At 39.5% G+C, this 20,273-nt stretch overlaps 1 protein-coding gene across 1 annotated transcript in view; it reads right to left on the bottom strand.

Moving 5' to 3' along the window:
* Nucleotides 1-17,307: 17,307 nt before the first annotated feature.
* Nucleotides 17,308-20,273, bottom strand: part of LOC150085133 (potassium channel subfamily K member 18-like) — an 83,645-nt gene continuing 80,679 nt past the window's right edge. Inside the window, exon 2 of the mRNA XM_090373888.1 lies at nucleotides 17,308-18,473. Coding sequence (XP_090230014.1) covers nucleotides 17,476-18,473 — 998 coding nt within the window. The 3' untranslated portion in view covers nucleotides 17,308-17,475. The remainder of the gene's footprint in view (nucleotides 18,474-20,273) is intronic.

Below are 20,273 nucleotides of genomic sequence, written 5' to 3'. Positions count from 1 at the left end.
ATTGGATTCGAATGATTTTCCGTAATCAAATGAATTATTCGATTGATTTGCTATAACGAAATGACTGAAGGGACTCACATCTGGTGAGTATGGACTTGGCACACCCAGGGTCCTGAGCTGGATATCATTCTTCTTTTCTTGGTGATTCCCTTCTCTCTCTCTCTCTCTCTCTCTCTCTCTCTCAGGGTAATTCAGAATTTTTTTTTTTTTTGGCTGGTGCAGCATAAGCTTCAGGCTTTTTTTGCACCATATGGCTAATAATAATAATGTTTGCGAAGTCATAATCGATTATGATCTCTCGATTATGGCCATCACTAGTGTGACCTCCTATGTGGTGCATTATTTTTTATTCTAGATTCACCTTGGAACCTACTATTTGATTCCGCTTTTTGATGCGTAATAAATAAAAGACGCAGATTATTGTAAATTGAAATACAGATAGCCCCCGTATAACACGGTACTTCTACAACACAGTTTCGCTCTAACACGATTGATAAATTGCGGCAATTCTCGCACAAAGGGTACTTTTATAACAGGGTTTACGGTTAGAGTGAAATCGTTCTACAGTGAGAATGTCGGTAAACCTCGCATAACAGGGTATTTTTGAGTTTTTGTTATGTTGGGTGTAATTTTTCAACATTTCCACTCTTTTTTGAATCCGTGCTGTTCACTCGCTAGTCAAAAAAAAAAAAATATATATATAATAATAAATTTTCTGTTTATACTCCGGGACGACCACGGTCAGAGGCGTTCACAAGATAGACAGAATACAAGAAACAGCACCGCATTCAGCATCACGGGCTTCAACCCCGGTCACTCAAGGCACGTGTACTTATGCACCCACGCGCCTGACCACTAGGCACATTGTGAAGTCCTTGTATTTTATTTTGTTGGGAAATCCCCGTATCACGTTCTGTGCTATTGAACGTGTGGAAGAATCTAGATTTCAAAGTTTTATTACTATTGGATAGAACACCAGGCCATCCAAAAGATTTAAGTCATTCAAACGTTGAAGTTATGTTCCTACCGCCACAGTTGTACTAGGTTAATACAACTTCTTTCATTCAGACATTAGATCAAGGCATTATATCCACCTTTAAAACTCATTACATCAGAAAATCGTTACAATGGAATTTGGGAAAAAATTGATTCCAAATCTATTGAAGTTATGGAGGTATCCAAAAATTTTCTCAATTGTGGACTGTATCAGAAGCATAGCTTTATCGCATAAAGAAGTAGAATCGTCAACGTTAAATGCGTGTGGAAAAATGTGTGGTCAAAGTCAGTTCATTCAGGAAATATGGTCGAACCGGCAGTAAACGGAATCAGTGCGATAGTAGAACTTGTCACGTCGGTAGGACGGGTAGGTTTTGATGGCATGACTACTGAAGCCTTCGTGGGTATCACAGTTGATAGAATTGCCCGCCACTCCACTCAAGACCTGAGTTCGAATCCAGTCGATGACGGGAGAAATTTTTATGGGTCTTTTTCACAACGTGGCTGAGTTAGTCGGGCTCGGTTTTTTGTCCCGAAAACTCGGGTTTTCGTCTATAAAAACAGAAAATCGACTTCAGGACACACGCAATTTATAGACAATAAACGCAGAATAACATGGCAGTCGCTGATGCTCCTAAAAAATAAAAAAAGATATGAAAGATACTGGTAGAAAAAGGCTGGCGAACGGATTTTGTGGAAATGGCATCAGAGGGGAACAGGTATCCTGTGGAAATGGCATCAGGGGCTTAGAGGGGAACAGGTATCCTGTGTGTTTTCAGACACTCAGCCTAAAACACTGATGGATCCAATATCTCTCTATTACAGAAGATTTAGGAGAAGTCCGGTTGGCCTGCCTCCCTAAAATCCACTCATGCACACCTTCTTGATGGTAAGCCCTGTTACGTCACTTAGGTGGCAACGAACGTGTAGAGTGGTTCTCTTCAAGACGCCTGGTCAGCGTGAAGAGGAAAAGACCAAACCCTCCAGCAATGAGAGCACAACAATACAAATGGCCCTCAGTCCCCACCAGCTTTCACTCTCCCTCTTACGGCAGCGAGAGGATCAGAGTGGAAGCAGAGGGTGCTAAGAATCTCTGGGTACGACCAGGCTGCCATGCACGGAAATTGAACTAGGCCTGTTATAACGTACGATTGCTCATTGGTGAAGATAGGATATTAGAGCTGGAAAAGGAATTAGAAAATATGAATTGGAATATCATCGGTTTGGCTGAAACAAGAAGAAGAAATGAATCACTTATAAGTTTATCAAGTGGAAATCTGCTGTACACCAATGGAAACAGTGAAAGGAGTGAAGGTGGAGTTGGGTTTCTGGTCCATAAAGATTTTCAAAACAACATTTTGGAATTCAAAAGTACATCACCAAGGGTGTCAAGACTAATACTCAAGATTTCTAAGAGGTACAAGCTAAAGATTATAATGATTTATGCACCAACATCGAGCCATGATGATGAAGAGGTTGAAGAAATGTACACTGAAATTGAGAGTCTTCTAGATGAGCAGAAAACCCACTACACTATTATTATGGGGGACTTCGATGCTAAGGTTGGAAAAAGGCAAAACAGCGCAGAAAGAGGAACTATAGGAAATTTTGGAATTGGTGAAAGAAATAAAAGAGGTGAAAGACTTGTGGAATTTGCAGAATCTCAAGGAATGTCAGTAATGAACACTTTTTTCAAGAAAAGGGTGAACAGAAAGTGGACATGGAAGAGTCCAAATGGATTACCAACTAATGAAATCGACTTCATCCTCACTAACAGAAGATATATTGTGACTGATGTTACCGTCCTGAATAAGGTAAATTTTGGAAGTGATCACAGAATGGTAAGATGTACACTTGATATAGATGTAGGAAAGGAAAGGAAAAAACTGACTCGAGTAAATAATACAAAGGTCTTTGAGATAACAGAAGAGGAGAAAAAGCAGTATGTACTGGAACATAAGAACAAGTATGAGCTTCTGCAGACTTCTGAGGACCAAGATATCGACGAGGAATATTACAACTTTTTCAAAGTGATAAAGCCCAAGAAACCTATAGGGAAACAGAAATCCAAAGAAGAAAAAATTAGTCAAGAAACACTTATTATGATGAACCAAAGACGACAAATGAAGAGCAAGAAAAACACTGACAGGGAGAAAATTGAGTATACTGAGTTATGCAAAGCCATTAGAAAGAGACTCAGAGAGGACATAAGAAGATTTAACACAAGAAAAGTAGAACAAGCATTAAGGGAAAACAAAGGATTTAAATCAGCAGCCATGAGCAGTAATACAGAAAGACAAATGATACTGAAACTGAAGAATAGCGATGGTGTACTTATAAACAGCAGAGAAGGCATAATTCAAATAGCAGAAGACTACTATAGAGAATTATACAAGGAGCGAGGGAATGATACCAGCAGTGGGGAACATGTATTGCAAAGTAGCAACACATACGACATACCCGATATTCTTCCTGATGAGGTAGAACATGCATTGAAGAAAATGAAGAATCGGAAAGCCCCGGGGGAAGATGAAGTTACTGTAGAGTTGTTAAAATTGGGAGGAAGAGACATAACGCAAAAACTGGCAAGGCTCTTCACAAAGTGCATTAGAAAAGGTGCGACGCCTAAGTAGTGGAATGCAACTGGTACAGCGGGAATCGACAAAGTACCGCAATTTATCATTAAATGTTTGAGCCCATTTCTAAGTGATCCGCTCCTAATAATTTTTAATAGCATATTAAAAGGAGAATTTTTCCCTCCAATATGGAATTTATATTCTGTTAGGCCACTCCCAAAAGTTTCCCAGCCAACTGAAGCCAGGCACTTTAGACCCATCTCTCGTTCCTCGTGTCTATTGAAATTACTTGAAAAAACAGTACTGAAAACACTTACCACGCACATTCTCCCGCACAGGCCCCAGCAAATTCATTATTCGTTGCAAAACAGATCAACAGTTAGTAACCTGATTATGACTACTAATGCAATCCTTGGATCATTTGAGGAGAAAGAAGAAATGGCAATCACATATCTTGATTTACAAGCTGCGTTCGATAGTGTTCACATCCCAGCCTTGCTCAAACTCCTTCGAAATTACTATCACATCACAGGCCCAGTATTGAAGTTTCTGACATCCTTTCTTCAGAATAGAATCATCCAAATGTACATAGGAAAACAAAGGTATACTAGACAAATACATGCAGGCGTTCCACAAGGAGGAGTCCTGTCCGGAATTCTTTTCACTGCTATCATCTACCCACTAATACACAATAGAACAGATATGATATCATATGCAGATGATTTAAAGATCTTCACAAAAATAAATTTGACCGATGAAGCCAAAAACGCCACAGTAACCATCAACAAGACCTTATCAGAAGTACAGCAGTACCTCAAGAATTTTGACCTGCAAGTGAACCCTGAGAAATCTGCCATCATGGTATTCTCTCTTAAACCCATACCAACCATAATTCAGCCTGCGATTGACGGAGTCCCGATCCCCTGCGTTGAAAAGCAAAGAGATCTGGGTGTAATCTTCGACAGAAAATTACGATTCCATCACCATATAGAAGAACTCTGTGCTAAATTCAACAAGAAACGGTGAGTTGCCAAGCAGCACTTGCTACACATTCACAACAGCAACCTGATAAAAATGTACATCAGGATGATGATTTTTGGAAGTGTACTGTATGGAGTAGAGTTGTGGGGCTCAGCTGCAGACACCACAATTAAACCATTAAAAGCCGCTGAATACTGGCTCCTGAAGTGGGCAACCTGGAAGTGTCATCTCCCACCACAGCAGCGCACAACACCGATGGCCAACGCGCTGAATTTAACCAGGTTTTCAGCATTAATGCACGAGAGAAGACTCATCTTCACCGTAAAAATGATTGCCGGGAGAGTCTCAGCACCCAACGTTTGGGACACCGTGTGCTGGCGGATTCCCCAACCAGGTCTCCGCTCCACTCCCAAGCTTCTTGCTCTTCCTTCGAGACTACATTTGAAAGATCGGTTCCTGCCTTATCAGAAGCTCTACCTGGTTCAATCCCTGGATGCTGACTTATTTAAAATCATAGATGATAAAAAGTATAGACGGATCATCCTAGATCTGCACGTGGTCTCCAGAACTACCAACTGATCTCAGATCGTAATGGCGGGGCAAGAGACTCTCAGAAAACTGGACTTGAGGAAAAGCTTTTGTTATCACAATTTGTTATTTTTGTTATTTTGTATTAGTTTTCCTTTCAAGTCAATGTTATCTGCTATGAGTACTTTTTTTTTTTTTTTTTTTTTTTTTTTATTATATAATTTGCTTATAATTAATCTTTACAATTTCTTTATTATCTCTGCCGTTTGTTAACCTCTGGCATGGTGCCGTGAAGGGTATTGTATGGTCGTGGTACCTGCGTGTACCGGTGAACTGTACAATAAAGATCTTATTTATTTAATGCAATCATAGTTTTGCTGCATAAGAAAGGAGATAAATCAGAAATTGGAAATTATAGACCAATTAGCTTGTTATCCCACATCTACAAGTTGTTCACAAGGGTCATTACTAACAGATTAGAAAGAATACTTGATGAGAATCAACCGAAAGAGCAAGCTGGCTTTAGGACAGGATTCTCAACTATGGATCACCTTCACGTAATATCACAGCTAATGGAGAAAGCAAATGAATATAAAACACCATTATGCCTGGCATTTGTGGATTATGAAAAGGCATTTGACTCCATACAGCATAAGGCAATGTTTCGGGCACTGGAAAGACAAGGCATAGATACTCCATATATTATGATTTTGAAGAAAATATATGAGAGTGCTACATCCTTTATTAGATTGGACAAAGACAGTAGAAAATTTAAAATCGAGAAAGGAGTTCGACAAGGAGACACAATATCTCCGAAGCTGTTTACTGCTACCCTTGAGGAAGCTTTCAGAAGATTAGACTGGTCGCAGAAAGGAGTCAATGTGAACGGAGAGTACCTAAACCATTTACGATTTGCAGATGACATTGTGGTCATAAGCCACGATCCCAAAGAATTAGAGGAAAATCTTAATCAGTTATGCACAGTAAGGATTTTGGACTAAAGATGAATATGGCTAAAACAAAAGTAATGATGAACAAGTATGCCACGGAAAGGGAAATAATGATTGAAGGAGCAGTAATTGAAAAGGTGGAGTCATATACTTATCTGGGACAAGTTATTAGCTGTAATAATGATAAATGGCTGGAAGTCAAGAGAAGAATAAATTTTGGATGGATAGCATTCAGGAAATATAGTCACATACTGAAGAGCAATATCCCAGTTTGTCTGAAACGTAAAATAATGAACCAATGTATACTCCCCACCATGACTTATGGAAGTGAAACTTGGGCACTCACCAAAAGAATGGAAGAGAAGCTAAGAACTACACAGCGAAGAATGGAACGAATTATATTGGGAATCAGACTGTTAGATAAGAAGAGAAACACATGGATTAGGCAGCAAACTCAAGTAAAGGACATTCTTATCAAAACTAAAGAACTAAAATGGTCTTGGGCAGGACACATAGCTCGAAGACATGATGACAGATGGACTAAGAAAATAACAGAATGGTACCCAAGAGGAGCTAGAAGAAAACCTGGAAGACAAAGGCGGAGATGGATAGATGAAATTCATGAGTTTTTGAGTAGTAAATGGATGGCCAGTGCTCAAAACAGAAGGAACTGGAAAGTTGCTGGAGAGGCCTTCATCCTGCAGTGGATTGAAAATGGCTGATGATGATGATGGCATCAGAGGTGAACCAACCAAATCAATTCAGAGGATGATAGCGCAGTTGAAAATTCTAAACTTCCAAATTTTACACGAAAAAGCATAGGGGAAGGCATAAAGTTAGCCGAGCAATTAGAATCTTATTTTTTGAATGCAGATTCTTGAATGAAAGGAGACCAAAGTTCAAAGGGGCGCTTCAAAAATGCTTAGTTCCATACGATGAAATTCAAAGATGTATCAAGCAAACAAACCCACATTGGTGATTTTTTTAAAGAGAGCAGAAGATACACGAAATACAAAATGGTATATTTTTGTTAGCTTTTGGAAGTAACCCCCCTTTTCGTACTTTTTCTTAGTTATAGGAACCTAACTAGCCTGTTATACGAGGGTTATCTGTGCTTAAATTCGGAGGGGGGGGGGGTATTCAAAACTTCCTTTAAATGTGTAATTTTTAACCGTAACAGCAAAACCACCTTTAACAAATACAGTGTTTCTTATATCTTTTGTTAAACTGTTTTGCCACTGACTTTTAATCAAAAGTTTCCAAAGATAAAACACCTTTCTTTTTCATCTCCCTGGTCACATGGTCCACCTCCCTCCCATCAACAGCCGCCAGTTCTAAATCCAAACTAAGCTACTGACTTAAAGTAATGAGCATGCCCAGTTTTTCTTCCTTTAAAAAGTCACGTAAACAGTTTTAAATGGAATCAACAGATATCACTATGTTGTTGCTGGTTACTGTGTGACGTGTGCAAATTTCAGATTTACGTAAAGAAGTAAAAAAATCGGTTACGAATTTGTATTATGTAATTTTTATAAAGACGATGTAAGAGTAAATCGCAAGGTATTTCGCGATGCTTATTATTCCCCCTAATTCGAACTCCAGCGTATTAAAAAGTTGCCGTTTCGTGGATAATTCCTCGTTGCAGCGAACATAGTTTTGGGTTGCGTACTCTTTCAAGTAATTGCTTACAAGCAAGGCCCGGGTTGCAAAAAATAGAACTGCGGCAGGCACAGTTGGAGGCGCTCTCACGGCTTCTATAAAATGCTCGGAGCCTAAAAGCGATCGTGGTTATTTGTCGCGGCTTCCAAAAATACCGTTCGTGTTCAACGAATTCTTTTACAGCCACGAAGAAGTAAGAGGAACGTGCTTTTAATATCGTGTTACGTATTTGCTATCAGCATTATCTGGAGAATGATCTAACCACACATTATTCCAAATTATTTAATTATTAAAACTGCGGGTGCAATTTGTTCTTATCGAGAGGGATTAATGCGAACAACCACGGGGTGAGAAATGAGACACCGTGTCTTCTTCCATTGTCAAATAAAATTCCTGTAGTTCACAGAGATACCCAAAGGTGGCAGGACATATATATTTCCGTCATGAATTATTTATTAAACGACGTAAGTGCCATTATATATACACTGGTGTTCGAAGAAAGTGCATCACCTAAGAGAGCGTTTCCCAAACTTTTTTAGTCACGGAACACTTTTCATCTCTCAACATTTTCACGGAACACAAGTTTAGAGGAAGCCAAAGAACTGTTTGCTAATATTTTATTACATATGATGCACTGTGCATCAAGAGCATCCTTATTTCCAACAAAGGTAAAGCCGAAATTCAAATAACTGTCATCATACTTTCGTTTTGGTCTTTTATTAGTTGGTTCCTGTTTTTTCACATCGGATTTTGAGGGAACAAAAAGGCTGCTATTGTTCATCCTCACTTTGAAGTATGACAATATTATGTTCGTTTTCATCGACCACAGTTGCACTACTAGAAGTAATTTGCTTCTCGTTTTAAAGTTCCTTTTTTCAACCACAAATCCATCGTCACATATTTTAATAATAATATTCCGAAATACTAATAATTATCAAAAAAAATTTATACAAGGAAGTGAGTTTAGTTATGATGTCGGTTCGCTTCCACCTCTTCTTCAACCCGTGTACTCCAGGCAAAATCGCATGTGAATGGCATACTAAATCACCACATTGCTACTTTTTCGTAGGTGTCATGACCTCTACCATACTTCTCTATGCAAAGCCCGCCAAAATAAAGCGTTCAGAGGTCTATTTGGTTATTAGTCTATGCCAGTATATTAATAACCGAAAAAAAATTATGCTAAATATAATGATACAAAAGTGGTGTACGCTAAAAATATGCAAAATTTATTTATTTTATTTTTTTAATTACACTACCCGACAATTTTCTTTTTCTTCAGGAACGAAAAAGAAATTGGTTATTCTGGACAAAATTAATGTTCTGATTATGAAAATATCAATCTTTTACTTCTGTCACGTCTACATCAAAAGATATACGCATATTTTAAATTCCTCGCTTTTATACAATATCAGCATACATGGTTGTAATTATTACACACAATATATGTTACTAGACATGTTTCCCACTCAATAATTTCCTTTTATACTCCAGATTGCTTTCCCGTTTAAGGAACCAACAGTAATCTCCCATCATCCCGGCCATGGTATCGTTTTTTCATTGCAGATACGTCCTGGTAGAAGCGCTCTCATTGTTCGTCACTGACATCTGCTAAGTTTTCAGGAAAGAAATCCAGATGGGAATGAAGGAAATGCATTTTCGATGACATTCGGCACTCCTATGTTCTTGTAACATTTCAGAAAGTCTGTCACCAGTTACTCATAGTTCTCTTTCTGAGGAATCCGTGTACCACAGCCTTGAAAGATCTCCATGCAGCCAGTTCAACATAATTCAGGTTTCTTTGAACTTCATCATCTTTTAGGAGCTTTCTTATTTGAGGAACTATGAAAATTCTTTCCTTCAGCTTTGCATGAGATAAATCTGGAAACATTTTGAGTAAATATGCAAATCCTCTGCTTTCTTTATCCAGTGTCTTAGTGAAATTCTTAATCAGTCCAAGTTTGTTGTGTAAAGGGGGAAGAAAAACCTTTTGTGGGTCAACCAATGGAACATACTTTACACTGCTTTTGCTGGGAATATGTTCATCTCTCTTGTCCCAGTGTTGTACGACGTAGTGTTTGGCTGATGCACAACTATCCCACAAACACAGGGAACAACAGTATTTAGTGAAACTACCTTGCAACCCAACAAACAGTCCAATCACTTTGAAATCACCACATATATTCCAACCATAGTCATTGTAACGTATAGCAGCAAGAATCTGGGACATGCTATCATAAGTTTCTTTCAGGCCAACAGCATGAACAAGAGGAATTGGTGGTAAAATATTTCCATTATGAAGCAATACTGCTTTCAAACTTAGCGTTGACGCATCAATGAACAAACGCCATTAAGAGGTATTGTGATCAATGCTCAGTTCATGCATAAGACCAATGATGTCTTTGCAGACGCACATGTTGTTTTCCATTGCAAAATATCTTGAAAACTCTTCATTTCGCTTTCGGCAAATTGTAACGTTTGTACCTTTGGCGAGTAAGTTCCACTGTTGTAGTCTGGATCCGAGTAATTCAGCCTTCTCTTTGGGTAAGCCCAAGTCTCTGATCAAGTCGCTTAATTCTTCTTGTTCGATGTAGTGTGCAGCCTTTTTTTTTTTTTTTTTTCTGGCTCGTAGTCCAAATCATGTGAAGTACATGGTTCTCCGACATCTAGTAAAATGATTTCTTCTGTACCTTCATCACTACTTCCAAAACCCCAAGATTTTGGTGCCATAGGTACTGGCAGTTCTTTACCCGTGTGACACTGGTTTAAAGCACTGCATCAAATATCCAAATATTGCTGATGTGATATTTGATGCAGTGCTTGCTTTTTTTTGTAAATATCTTTAATTTTTGTCATGCAGAAATAGCAGTCGTCGAAATGATTCTTGGGCTCGTGCCACACCATAAGGACATGCAAAAGGTAATGCTCTGAGCTTGCCATTAAGTTAATTGTAGAAGTAATACAACTGATATGTGGAGCAAAATTTTTTTCTTGGTCACCGATCTTGAAGCCGAAGTACAAAGAAATGGCAAATTTTGTGACATTGTATATTTTCTTCCTCTGAGTTTTTGGGGGTTAAGTGTCCACATACATAATAGAAGTTGTATCGGTGATTGAAGCAAGTTCTGAACTTTGTCTTCTCCATTTTAACAATGCATTAACCTAAAACCAGTAAAAGCAATTGGTAAATTTGAAAAGAAGGCGAATTCTTGTAGTCTCGTTTATCATGCACTATATATTGAACAGTTCAATGGTGTAACAAAATTAATAAAAATACTGACTTGTCTGGAAAAGTGCATCAAAATCAAAATATACTATATTTCAAACAGTAATGATGTACTAGCTTAACTTTTAGCCCAATAAACAAAACCAAGAAAAGTTAATAAGTTTAAAAATTGTATTTCGAACAATAATGATATCTTTGTACAGAATCCAGTTATCTATATCTTAAAACAGAGACGTCATAGGAAATTTGTATGATTGATTTTAAATTCTATACATAAAACTTGACCAGAAACAACCGTTGATTTGCTGGAGGTAAAAATCATGTTGGGTAGTGTTATTAATTAGGATATTTTGCGGGTCACTTGTTCACACCTCAAGTAACACAGTTTTAGAAAAGCTAACCTAGGAATTTCACATTTCTAACCCTTTTCCGCAATGGTAAGTTACATTAATGACTAGCATCACAAATAGAAATATAAACAAAAGATATTTATTAATAGTTAAGGTAAAGCTAAGAAATATTTGACAGGTGCTCTGAAAATATTCCAAAATGAGCATTTGCAACTTTTATACAACAGTTTTGGCAAACACAACAATTATGGCTGAAATGTTATCAGAAGCCTTCAATTTTTTTTTGTTTTTTTTCCATGAAAACCCCAAACACGAGAGGTATTAGAACCTATAGTACTTACTACTATGCTGGGGTTGAAGGTTAAAAAGACGAAAGAAGACTTGAACTTCTGTAGACTGTAATTTTCAGGATATACGTATGAAGGAAGGTTGTTCCAGAAAACGACAGTTGAATGAATAAACGAGGAAGATGAAAAGTTGGTTCTGGGAGTTTGAAGTTGGAGAGTAACTGGATGATGGCTGGTGACAGCGTTTTCGGACTGTTTTGAAAGAGAGAGAGCGGGAATTATAGAAGCCAATTCAGAAGAACAGTGCCCATGGAAGTATCTGTAGAAGAGGCATGCAGCAGAAACAGTACGTCTATGAAACAGAGAGTGAAGAGACTCAGTCAGAGATGAATCATTAATTAACCTAACTGCCCTAGAAACCTGAGAGAGGTTTCTCCCAGGCTTCTAGGGCAGTCCGAAAGAAGAAATCAAGTTTTTTAGATGCAGAGGAAGCAATATTTGAAATTTTCTTCTGCCAAGAGAGATTAGAAGTCAGGGTAATCCCCAAACGAGATTAGAAGTCAGGGTAATCCAGAATCAATATATCATAAATAAATATATCATCTTGCCTAGAAATTGGAGCGTCACCAAAGATAAGCATAGGAGCAGAAGAATCCTTTTTACGAGATATGAGACAAGACAGTTTTAGAAGGATTGAAATCAACTAAGTTGTCTTTTCCTCACTGGAGAATTACCTGAAGATCGGCATTTAAGGAATTGGTAGCGAATATTCAAGAAGTTAAAGCTAACTGAGCACGGCAAAGTTTCCCAAAATGGAAAGTGGAATGCAATGTGCTATCATCGGCAAAACTATGGATAGGATTTCCAGTCAATAGAAGAAGGTCATTAATATACAAGAGGAAAAGAGTGGGGGACAGAACTGAACCTCGGGGGACACCGGCATTAGTGGAGAAGTTAGAAGACAGAGAGCCATCTAACATCACCCTCAGTGAGTGATCAGAGAGAAAACTGGATAACCAATTACTAAAAACAGTTGGCAAACCACAAGATGGAAGCTTGTTTAGAAGGCCTTTATGCCAAACACGATCCTTTACGCCTTTGAGATGTCAAGAGCAACTGCTTGTGTTTCACCGAATGTTTTCATTGAATTTGTCCATAAATGGGTAACATAAGCAAGAATATCACCAGTGGATCGACACTGACGATCGTTGATCAGATGGAAGGTTTCTAGTTAGTTTAAGAGTTGGCGGTTAATTGATTTCTCCATTACTTTAGAAAGAGTAGAAGTAATTGCAATGGGACGTCCATGATGTCCATTTTTTTTAGGAACTGGCTGGATATGAGCAAATTTCCAAGCAGAAGGAAAAACACCTTTGGAATAAGAAAGTGAAAAAAAAAGGCGGGAAAGAATAGGAGTAAGTTCAGGAGCACAGGTTTTGAGAACAAGTGGAGAAATACCATCAGGAGCTGGAGCTTTCTTAGCATCAAGATTCGTCAAAATCCTTCTGACATCCTTTTGACGGAAGACCACAGGAGGCATTGAATGGAGCATGTTGGGAATGGTGGGAGGTGTTTTACCAAGTTCATTAATACATGAGTTGGAAGAAAAATGGGATGCTAGCAGGTCAGCTTTATCCTTGGTGAAGCTTTACCCTGAAGTGACAACAGAACCATTTGGTTTGGACAGAAGTGGGAGCAGAGATGGACAAAAGTTGCGGCCAATAGCTTTGTCAAGAGACCAGAATGCTCGGATACCGTTTGGTCTAGCAACAAGTTTTCTACTCTTAGCCTGTTCAAAATCTAGTTTGGACTGATTAATAACTGCTTTACAATTGTTGCGAGCTTTGGTGTAGGCAGTGAATGAAACTGAAGAATAAGAAACAAGCCAATTATAATATGCAACATCTTCCCTTGAACAGCCTTAGCACATTTATTGGAAAACTAATGTTTAGATCCCTCATCTCATGATTAAATACATCCTTAAATGCGTTACACCGATTCCGTTGTACGCATCGACTATCTGGTCATCGGCTCCCGAGAACAACATCAAGGCCTTCTTAGGAGTAGAATACTGTCTCCTGAGATGGCTAAACAAGATCGCCGGGAAACCGTTTACCATCTCAAGAGCGGTCTTGTCTGCCAATCTGGACATCACACCGTGGAAGTATATCATCACAACCAGAAACATCTTAACTCTGGCAAAGCTACTAACGGAGAGAACAGATGCGCCGAAAGTGGGAAACGTGATCACTCGCCCTCGGATGACACGACCGAGAATAAACAGAGAAGAACCAAGTCTCAAGTGCCAACTGACTCAATTGGACTCTCTGAGGAGATTTTTCCCAGCAAATACTGTGAATTATTTTAATAATTTAAATATAGATGCAGAGAAACTATGTACAGGCAAAATGTATAGGACAGAAATATTTGGTAATGTGTACCGGCAGGTACAAATATAATAAGAAGACTAATTTAATAATTTATATAATAATATTTAGCATTTAACAACCATTCGCAATTAATCCATTAACACATATTCTGTGTTTTGTCATCTCCAAATATTGTAAATAAGTTCATGTAAATATGCTCGTAAATACTGATATAATGTAACCACACCCTCTAGCCACGTGCTGTCTATGGGTGTCTCGTAAGAGAAATAAACAGATAATAATAATAATAATAATAATGATAATAGATAAATGGTGAGATTTTAAAGTGGAGTGTGGAATAAAGCATTCCATTCCTACAAGAATAATTTCACTGACACGATCTGAGCAAACGTTGACATCAGAAGTTTTGAAAAAGTAATCCGACCAAGGAAAAGAAGAAAATAAATCTCGCAGGTCATTCCATTTTGCATTCTTGTAATGCCAAACAACACGAGGTTGGGAATAGCCATGAGATAAAGGTTCCATTGGAGAAGAGACAATCACCAAGTTGTGATCTGAAGTGCCTAAAGGACCTCTCACTTCGACCGTGTACTTAGAAGCGTTGTTTGTGAGAAAAAGATCAAGCGTGTAGGCTGTATGATTAGGATTGTCCGGTATTCTTGTAGGTAAATGAACAATCTGTACAAGGTCATTAGTAACTGCAAAAGCCTCAGCATCTCGACCAGCTGGGTCGGTGTGACTAGAAAACGAAACCAGCTGGAATTCTGAAGATTAAAATCACCAAGGAAAATTACCTCACTGTTAGGAAAGTTGGACTGGAGAAAGTTAAGTTGCAAAGAGAAGTCAAAGAGCTCAAAGTGATTAGTGGAGTTGGGAGAACGGTAGAGACAATAGTTGATTTTGGCAGAATGAGGTAGAGAGATTTTAAGCCAGAGGAGATTTCAATTTACCAAGTTTGTGACAAGGAATATCGGAACGGACATATGCACAAGTACCACCATTGAGGTGAAAGGAATCATACAGCGAATAATTTGGGCATCTGAGATGAGCAGTAGTTGAATCAACCGATAACTGAGATTCTGTCTGAAAAAGTACATGGAGTTTGGCAGACTGCAAGTGGAAATGGATTAGAATTGAGACCACGCATGTTTGTGAAATGAACTAGGAAGTGTTTGGGAAGTTTAGATATTTTTTCATAGATAAGCTTACTCTATTAGTTTAACAATTCATGGTGTATTCAATAGTAAGAAAAAGTGGAGGGGTACTGTACGAAGTAAGGAAATTTTTGGATATGGTGTACACATGGTATGCCATAACCAGATGGCGTACCATGTCCAGATGGTACGCCATCGTACCATGTCTAGCTGATCCGGAAGCCTCCTAAAGAGTTACCAATAGGTTCGGTCCGGTGTACTAACTAGCGGCCGGCCTGCGAATACAGTTTTCGAGCTGTACCTACGAAATGTAAGGAAGATTGGATCTCGCCATGATGTCCATAATAACTTCAAAAGTCATCAGTCATACTGCATTTGCTTCAGTTTATCATTTTGAATGGAAAATAAAGTGAAAAGTTCTCCAGGTGCAAACTATTATTATTATTATTATTATTATTATTATTATTATTATTATTGTTATTATTCAATTTATTAATATTTATAAACTAATATTTAGTTGAACCGCCTCTGGCTCTGATGACAGCAGCACACTGTCGAACCATTGACAAGATCAATTTCTGAAGATAACCAAATGAGAGTTCATTGTGGTTCCGAACGCGAATTATGAAGTTTACGAAGGGTCTTTGGTTTCTTTCTGGCAACTGCAGATTCCACATGATGCCAACAGGATTCAGATCCGTCTTGTTTCGTGGCCAGCTAAGAGTTGTAATGGCCCGTTCTTTCAACCATTTTTTTCACCTGTAATGAATATAAACACATTACTCTCGAACCTCTAATGTAGAAATGAATCTAAAGTAACTACAGAAGTACCTACTTTCACTTTTCACACGAAGACAAGGAGCAGAGTCGTCCTGAAAGATTCAGTTACTTGGCAGGTTGAAATGGTCCCTAATGGTTGGCAGCAATTTGCCTTCCAATATAGCCACGTATCCATTGGCATTTACGGAACTTTTTATAAACTGCAGGTGCCCTACTCGGCGATACGAAAAGCACTCTCAAATCATTTGGATGGTAGGGAATTTCACTGTAGACACCATGCAGTCTGGATGGTAATCTTCACCACGTCTAGGGCAGGGGAATCGTTTGTCACCAATCAGAGCCGCCATGCAGTTTGAATTTCTTCTCATCCGAGAAAATAACTGACTTCCACTCCTCGGGGACATTTGACATGCTCCTTAAACCAAATTAATCGGGCCTTTTTTTATTTTTTGCGTGAGGAGGGGCTTCTTAGGGCGACGGGCTACAAGTCCATTTTTGAAGAGGCGTCTTATGACTGTTACTGCACTTGTTACCATTTCTGTATGTTCTTCTCATTCTCTTTTCAGCTCACACGAAGAATCTTTACGGTTTTTAAGGCATAAGCGCTTCAAAACGCGGTCCTCTTTTGGCGTAGAGATTCGTTTGCGTCCGGTTCCTTTTTTTCCTATCAGCAGAACCAGTATTCTTGAGTTTGGGGAGAAATCTACTCACTGTCGACTGATTACAAGAAACTATAAAAAAAAAAAAAAACTATTATTTTTAGGCCACCCGAATAATTAAATTCATCTTCCGTGCTGTGTGTCTTATTTCTGTCTGTCTATGGTCGATTTGTCTGTTTTCCTGGACGACAATCCCCAGTTTCTGTGGGGAAAACCTTGCTATCTACGCCTGAGACCGACTAACTCAGCCACGAAGTGAAAAAAGCCATTAAAGTTCCTCGCATCATCGACGGGATTCGAAAACGGGCCTTTCCACCCAGTGTGCGGGAGGACGGTGACGATACCACTGTGCTACACGTGCAGACCGACTGATTAACGACACTCTGTAAGCAATATGATGGGAAGAACATCGTTCCTCACGTAAAGCAACTCTTTCTTCGTGGCGTCAACTGCACGTAACTCGCCATCCTGACACAAGCAAGGAATGATTGCAACTCTTGCAGAGCGTGCTTATATAGCTGAAATAAGAGCTGATGCAATATTACGTCATCACCCACGCGTGTCGCTCTTATCTGATGCAATCTGTAAGAAATATTGCCATATACTTACTTATACGAACGACAATTACAATTTTAAGGGGTGATGCACTTTCTTTGAACACCAGTGTATAAATCAATAAATAAATTTTCCCTTCATATAAAAATTTCAATATTTCTTTTTCTCATTTCTGGAGTATCTGCAAATCCACAGAAATTTTGAATTAAACAATTTAATTAAAATACTTTCGTGGTAGTGCAGATTATGATATGAATTTAAAATTCAAGTAAACTGTCCATTGTTCAACGTGCACTTTCGGGAGGTGAGGACTAGAAATCTGGAGTCACGTATTGGCAGTATTTTTAAGTTCATCTGCTGCACGAAATAAACGCACATTCATTCTTAACTGTCATCATCATCATCGTCAGAAAGGATCCCAATTCGCTTACCAATGCACTTTACAGATTTCGTAACTTCTTCTTGCACAAGGTTAAAGGACATCGCGATCAGAGCCATCCCGAATAACAGGTAGAGGGAACATAGACCCAGAGCCAGCTGCGTGTCATCCGAAACCACTGCTGTTCCAGGGACGAGGTCTCCAAATCCAATCGTAGTGAGAGTAATAAAGCAAAAGTACGAACTGTCCAGAAACTTCCAGTCCTCCCACACCGTGAATAGAATCCCACCCCCACAGATATACCCCACCACGATGGCCAGGCACAGCCAGATGGGCACGCTCACCTCCTCCTGGACACCATCTTCCGACTGCGAGTCGTCCTCCTCTTCTAAGTCGAACTCGTCTTCCTCTTTTCCGAGGCCGCAGGTATCGGCACGGCCCCTTAGTTTTCTGGGGGATTGGTCGTGGGTTGGGTCATAGAACTGGCTGCGTTCGAGTGAGGGGAATTCTACCGGAATTTTCTCTCCCGACTGCAGCACATACTTGTTGGAAATGATGGGCACTCGGCTGGCATCCATGTGGTCGCTGTAGAAATTATATTGTGGTTGTGAGGGTTCGTGAATACTGGAAAAGGAAGGGGGGTTCCTTCCCACAGTGGGTAGATTTGTTGGACCAGCGGGAGTTCTTTGTCTGGCGGTGTAATCGTCCGTATAGTAGGTGTTACGGTTGACAGTGCCTTGCGGCGTAGCTGACGGACTTCTCTCGTAATCTGAAAAGGGATCGGGGGTATAGCGGTGGTGCCGATAGGTGGAACGAGTTTTCCTGCGAGTTTTAGGTTTGGCACACAAGTAGCAGCACACTTTCCAGTAGATGAAGCGGAAGGAATGTGCCATGGCATCGCCAATATTCGAAAGGCAAAGCAACAACAGAGGAATCCCAACAATGGCATAAAGAACAGTCACCACCTTCCCCCAAGGGGTCTTTGGAGCGATGTTTCCATACCCTGCGGAAAACGAAATACACAAATTAGGTTTTGTGCTGCGTTATATCATACATAGAAGAAAATATTAACACAATATGTAAAAATTATGCACACAAAGGGAATAACAAGGAATTACAATTGCGTGTCTGTAAATGATTTCTACTGTAGGCAGTCGAAGAGAGTAGATGCATTTTTAGTGGCTCCAGAAAAGGAATCAACATCAAGTGTCTGGAAGCCATAATTTTTGTTTAAATTTTATTTTATTTTTATTTAGTAGATATCTGGTTTTGATGTACAGTTTATTACTCTAATACTTTGTTTAATTCGAATTCTGTAATACACTGGTGTTCAAAAAAAGTGCATCACCCCTTAAAATTGTAATTGTCTTCCAAATAACGTAAGTATATGGCAATATTTCTTAAGATTGCATCAAATAAGATTGATATGTATAGGTGATGACGTAATATTGCATTAGCTGTTACTTTCAGCTATAGAAGCACGCGCTGCAAGAGTTGCAGTCATTCCTTGCTTGTGTCAGGATGGCGAGTTACGTGCAGTTGACGCCACGATGAAAGAGTTGCTTTACGTGAGGAAGGATGTTCTTCCCGTCATATTGCTTATCGAGTGTTTTGTAATCAGTCGGTCTGCGCGGTAGCACAGTGGTATCGTCACCGTTCTCCCGACACCGGGTGGAAAAAACCTAGGTTCGAATCCCGTCGATGACACGAGGAACTTTAATGGGTTTTTTTCACTCCGTGGCTGAGTTAGTCGGTCTCAGGCGTAGATAGCAAGGTTTTTTCGTCCAGCAAACAGACAAATCGTCCATAGAACACACACAATTAACAGACATAAGTCACAGCACGGCAGACGAATTTAATTATTCGCGTGCCCTAAATATAATAGTAGTTTGTAATCAGTCGACAGTGAGTAGATTTCTTTCCAAACTCAAGATCACTGGTTCTGCTGATAGAAAAAACGGACTCAAACGAGTCTCTGCGCTAAAACAGGACCGCGTTTTGAAGCGCATATGCTTTAAAAACCGTAAAGCTTCTTCGTCTGAGCTGAAAAGAGAATGAGAAAAACATACAAGAGTGGTAGCAAGTGCAGTAACAGTCAGAAGGCGCCTCTTCAAAAATGGACTTGTCGTCCTAAGAAGAAGCCCCTCCTCACACAAAAATGGAAAAGATCCGATTAATTTGGTGTAAGGAGCATGTCAAATGGAACCCCCCCCCCTGAGCAGTGGAAGTCAGTTATTTTCTCGGATGAGAAGAAATTCAACCCGCATGGCTCTGAGGGGAGACAAACGATTCGCCGCAGACGTGGTGAGAATACCATCCAGACCGTATGGTGTCTACAGTGAAATTCCCTACCAGCACCCCAAATGATATGGGGGTGCGTTTCGTATCACCTGCAGTTTATAAAAGGATCGGTAAATGCCAATGGATACCTGGCTATATTGGAAGGCAAATTGCTGCCAACCATTAGAGACCATTTCAACCAGCCAAATAGCTGCATCTTTCAGGACGACTCTGCTCCTTGTCATCGGCAAAAAGTGTAAGTAGGCACTTCTGTACTTACTCTAGCTTCATTTCTGCATTACAGGTTCGACATCTTCACTGTAGACACCGTATGGTGTCTACAGTGAAATTCCCTACCAGCACCCCAAATGATATGGGGGTGCGTTTCGTATCACCTGCAGTTTATAAAAGGATCGGTAAATGCCAATGGATACCTGGCTATATTGGAAGGCAAATTGCTGCCAACCATTAGAGACCATTTCAACCAGCCAAATAGCTGCATCTTTCAGGACGACTCTGCTCC

The sequence above is a fragment of the Mastigoproctus giganteus genome, chromosome 5 (genome assembly GCF_048544385.1).
Source record: "Mastigoproctus giganteus isolate SK-2022 chromosome 5, ASM4854438v1, whole genome shotgun sequence".
Classification (NCBI taxonomy): domain Eukaryota; kingdom Metazoa; phylum Arthropoda; class Arachnida; order Uropygi; family Thelyphonidae; genus Mastigoproctus; species Mastigoproctus giganteus.
The sequence above is the reverse complement of the archived record's forward strand: the minus strand, read 5'-3'. Positions and strand labels throughout refer to the sequence as shown.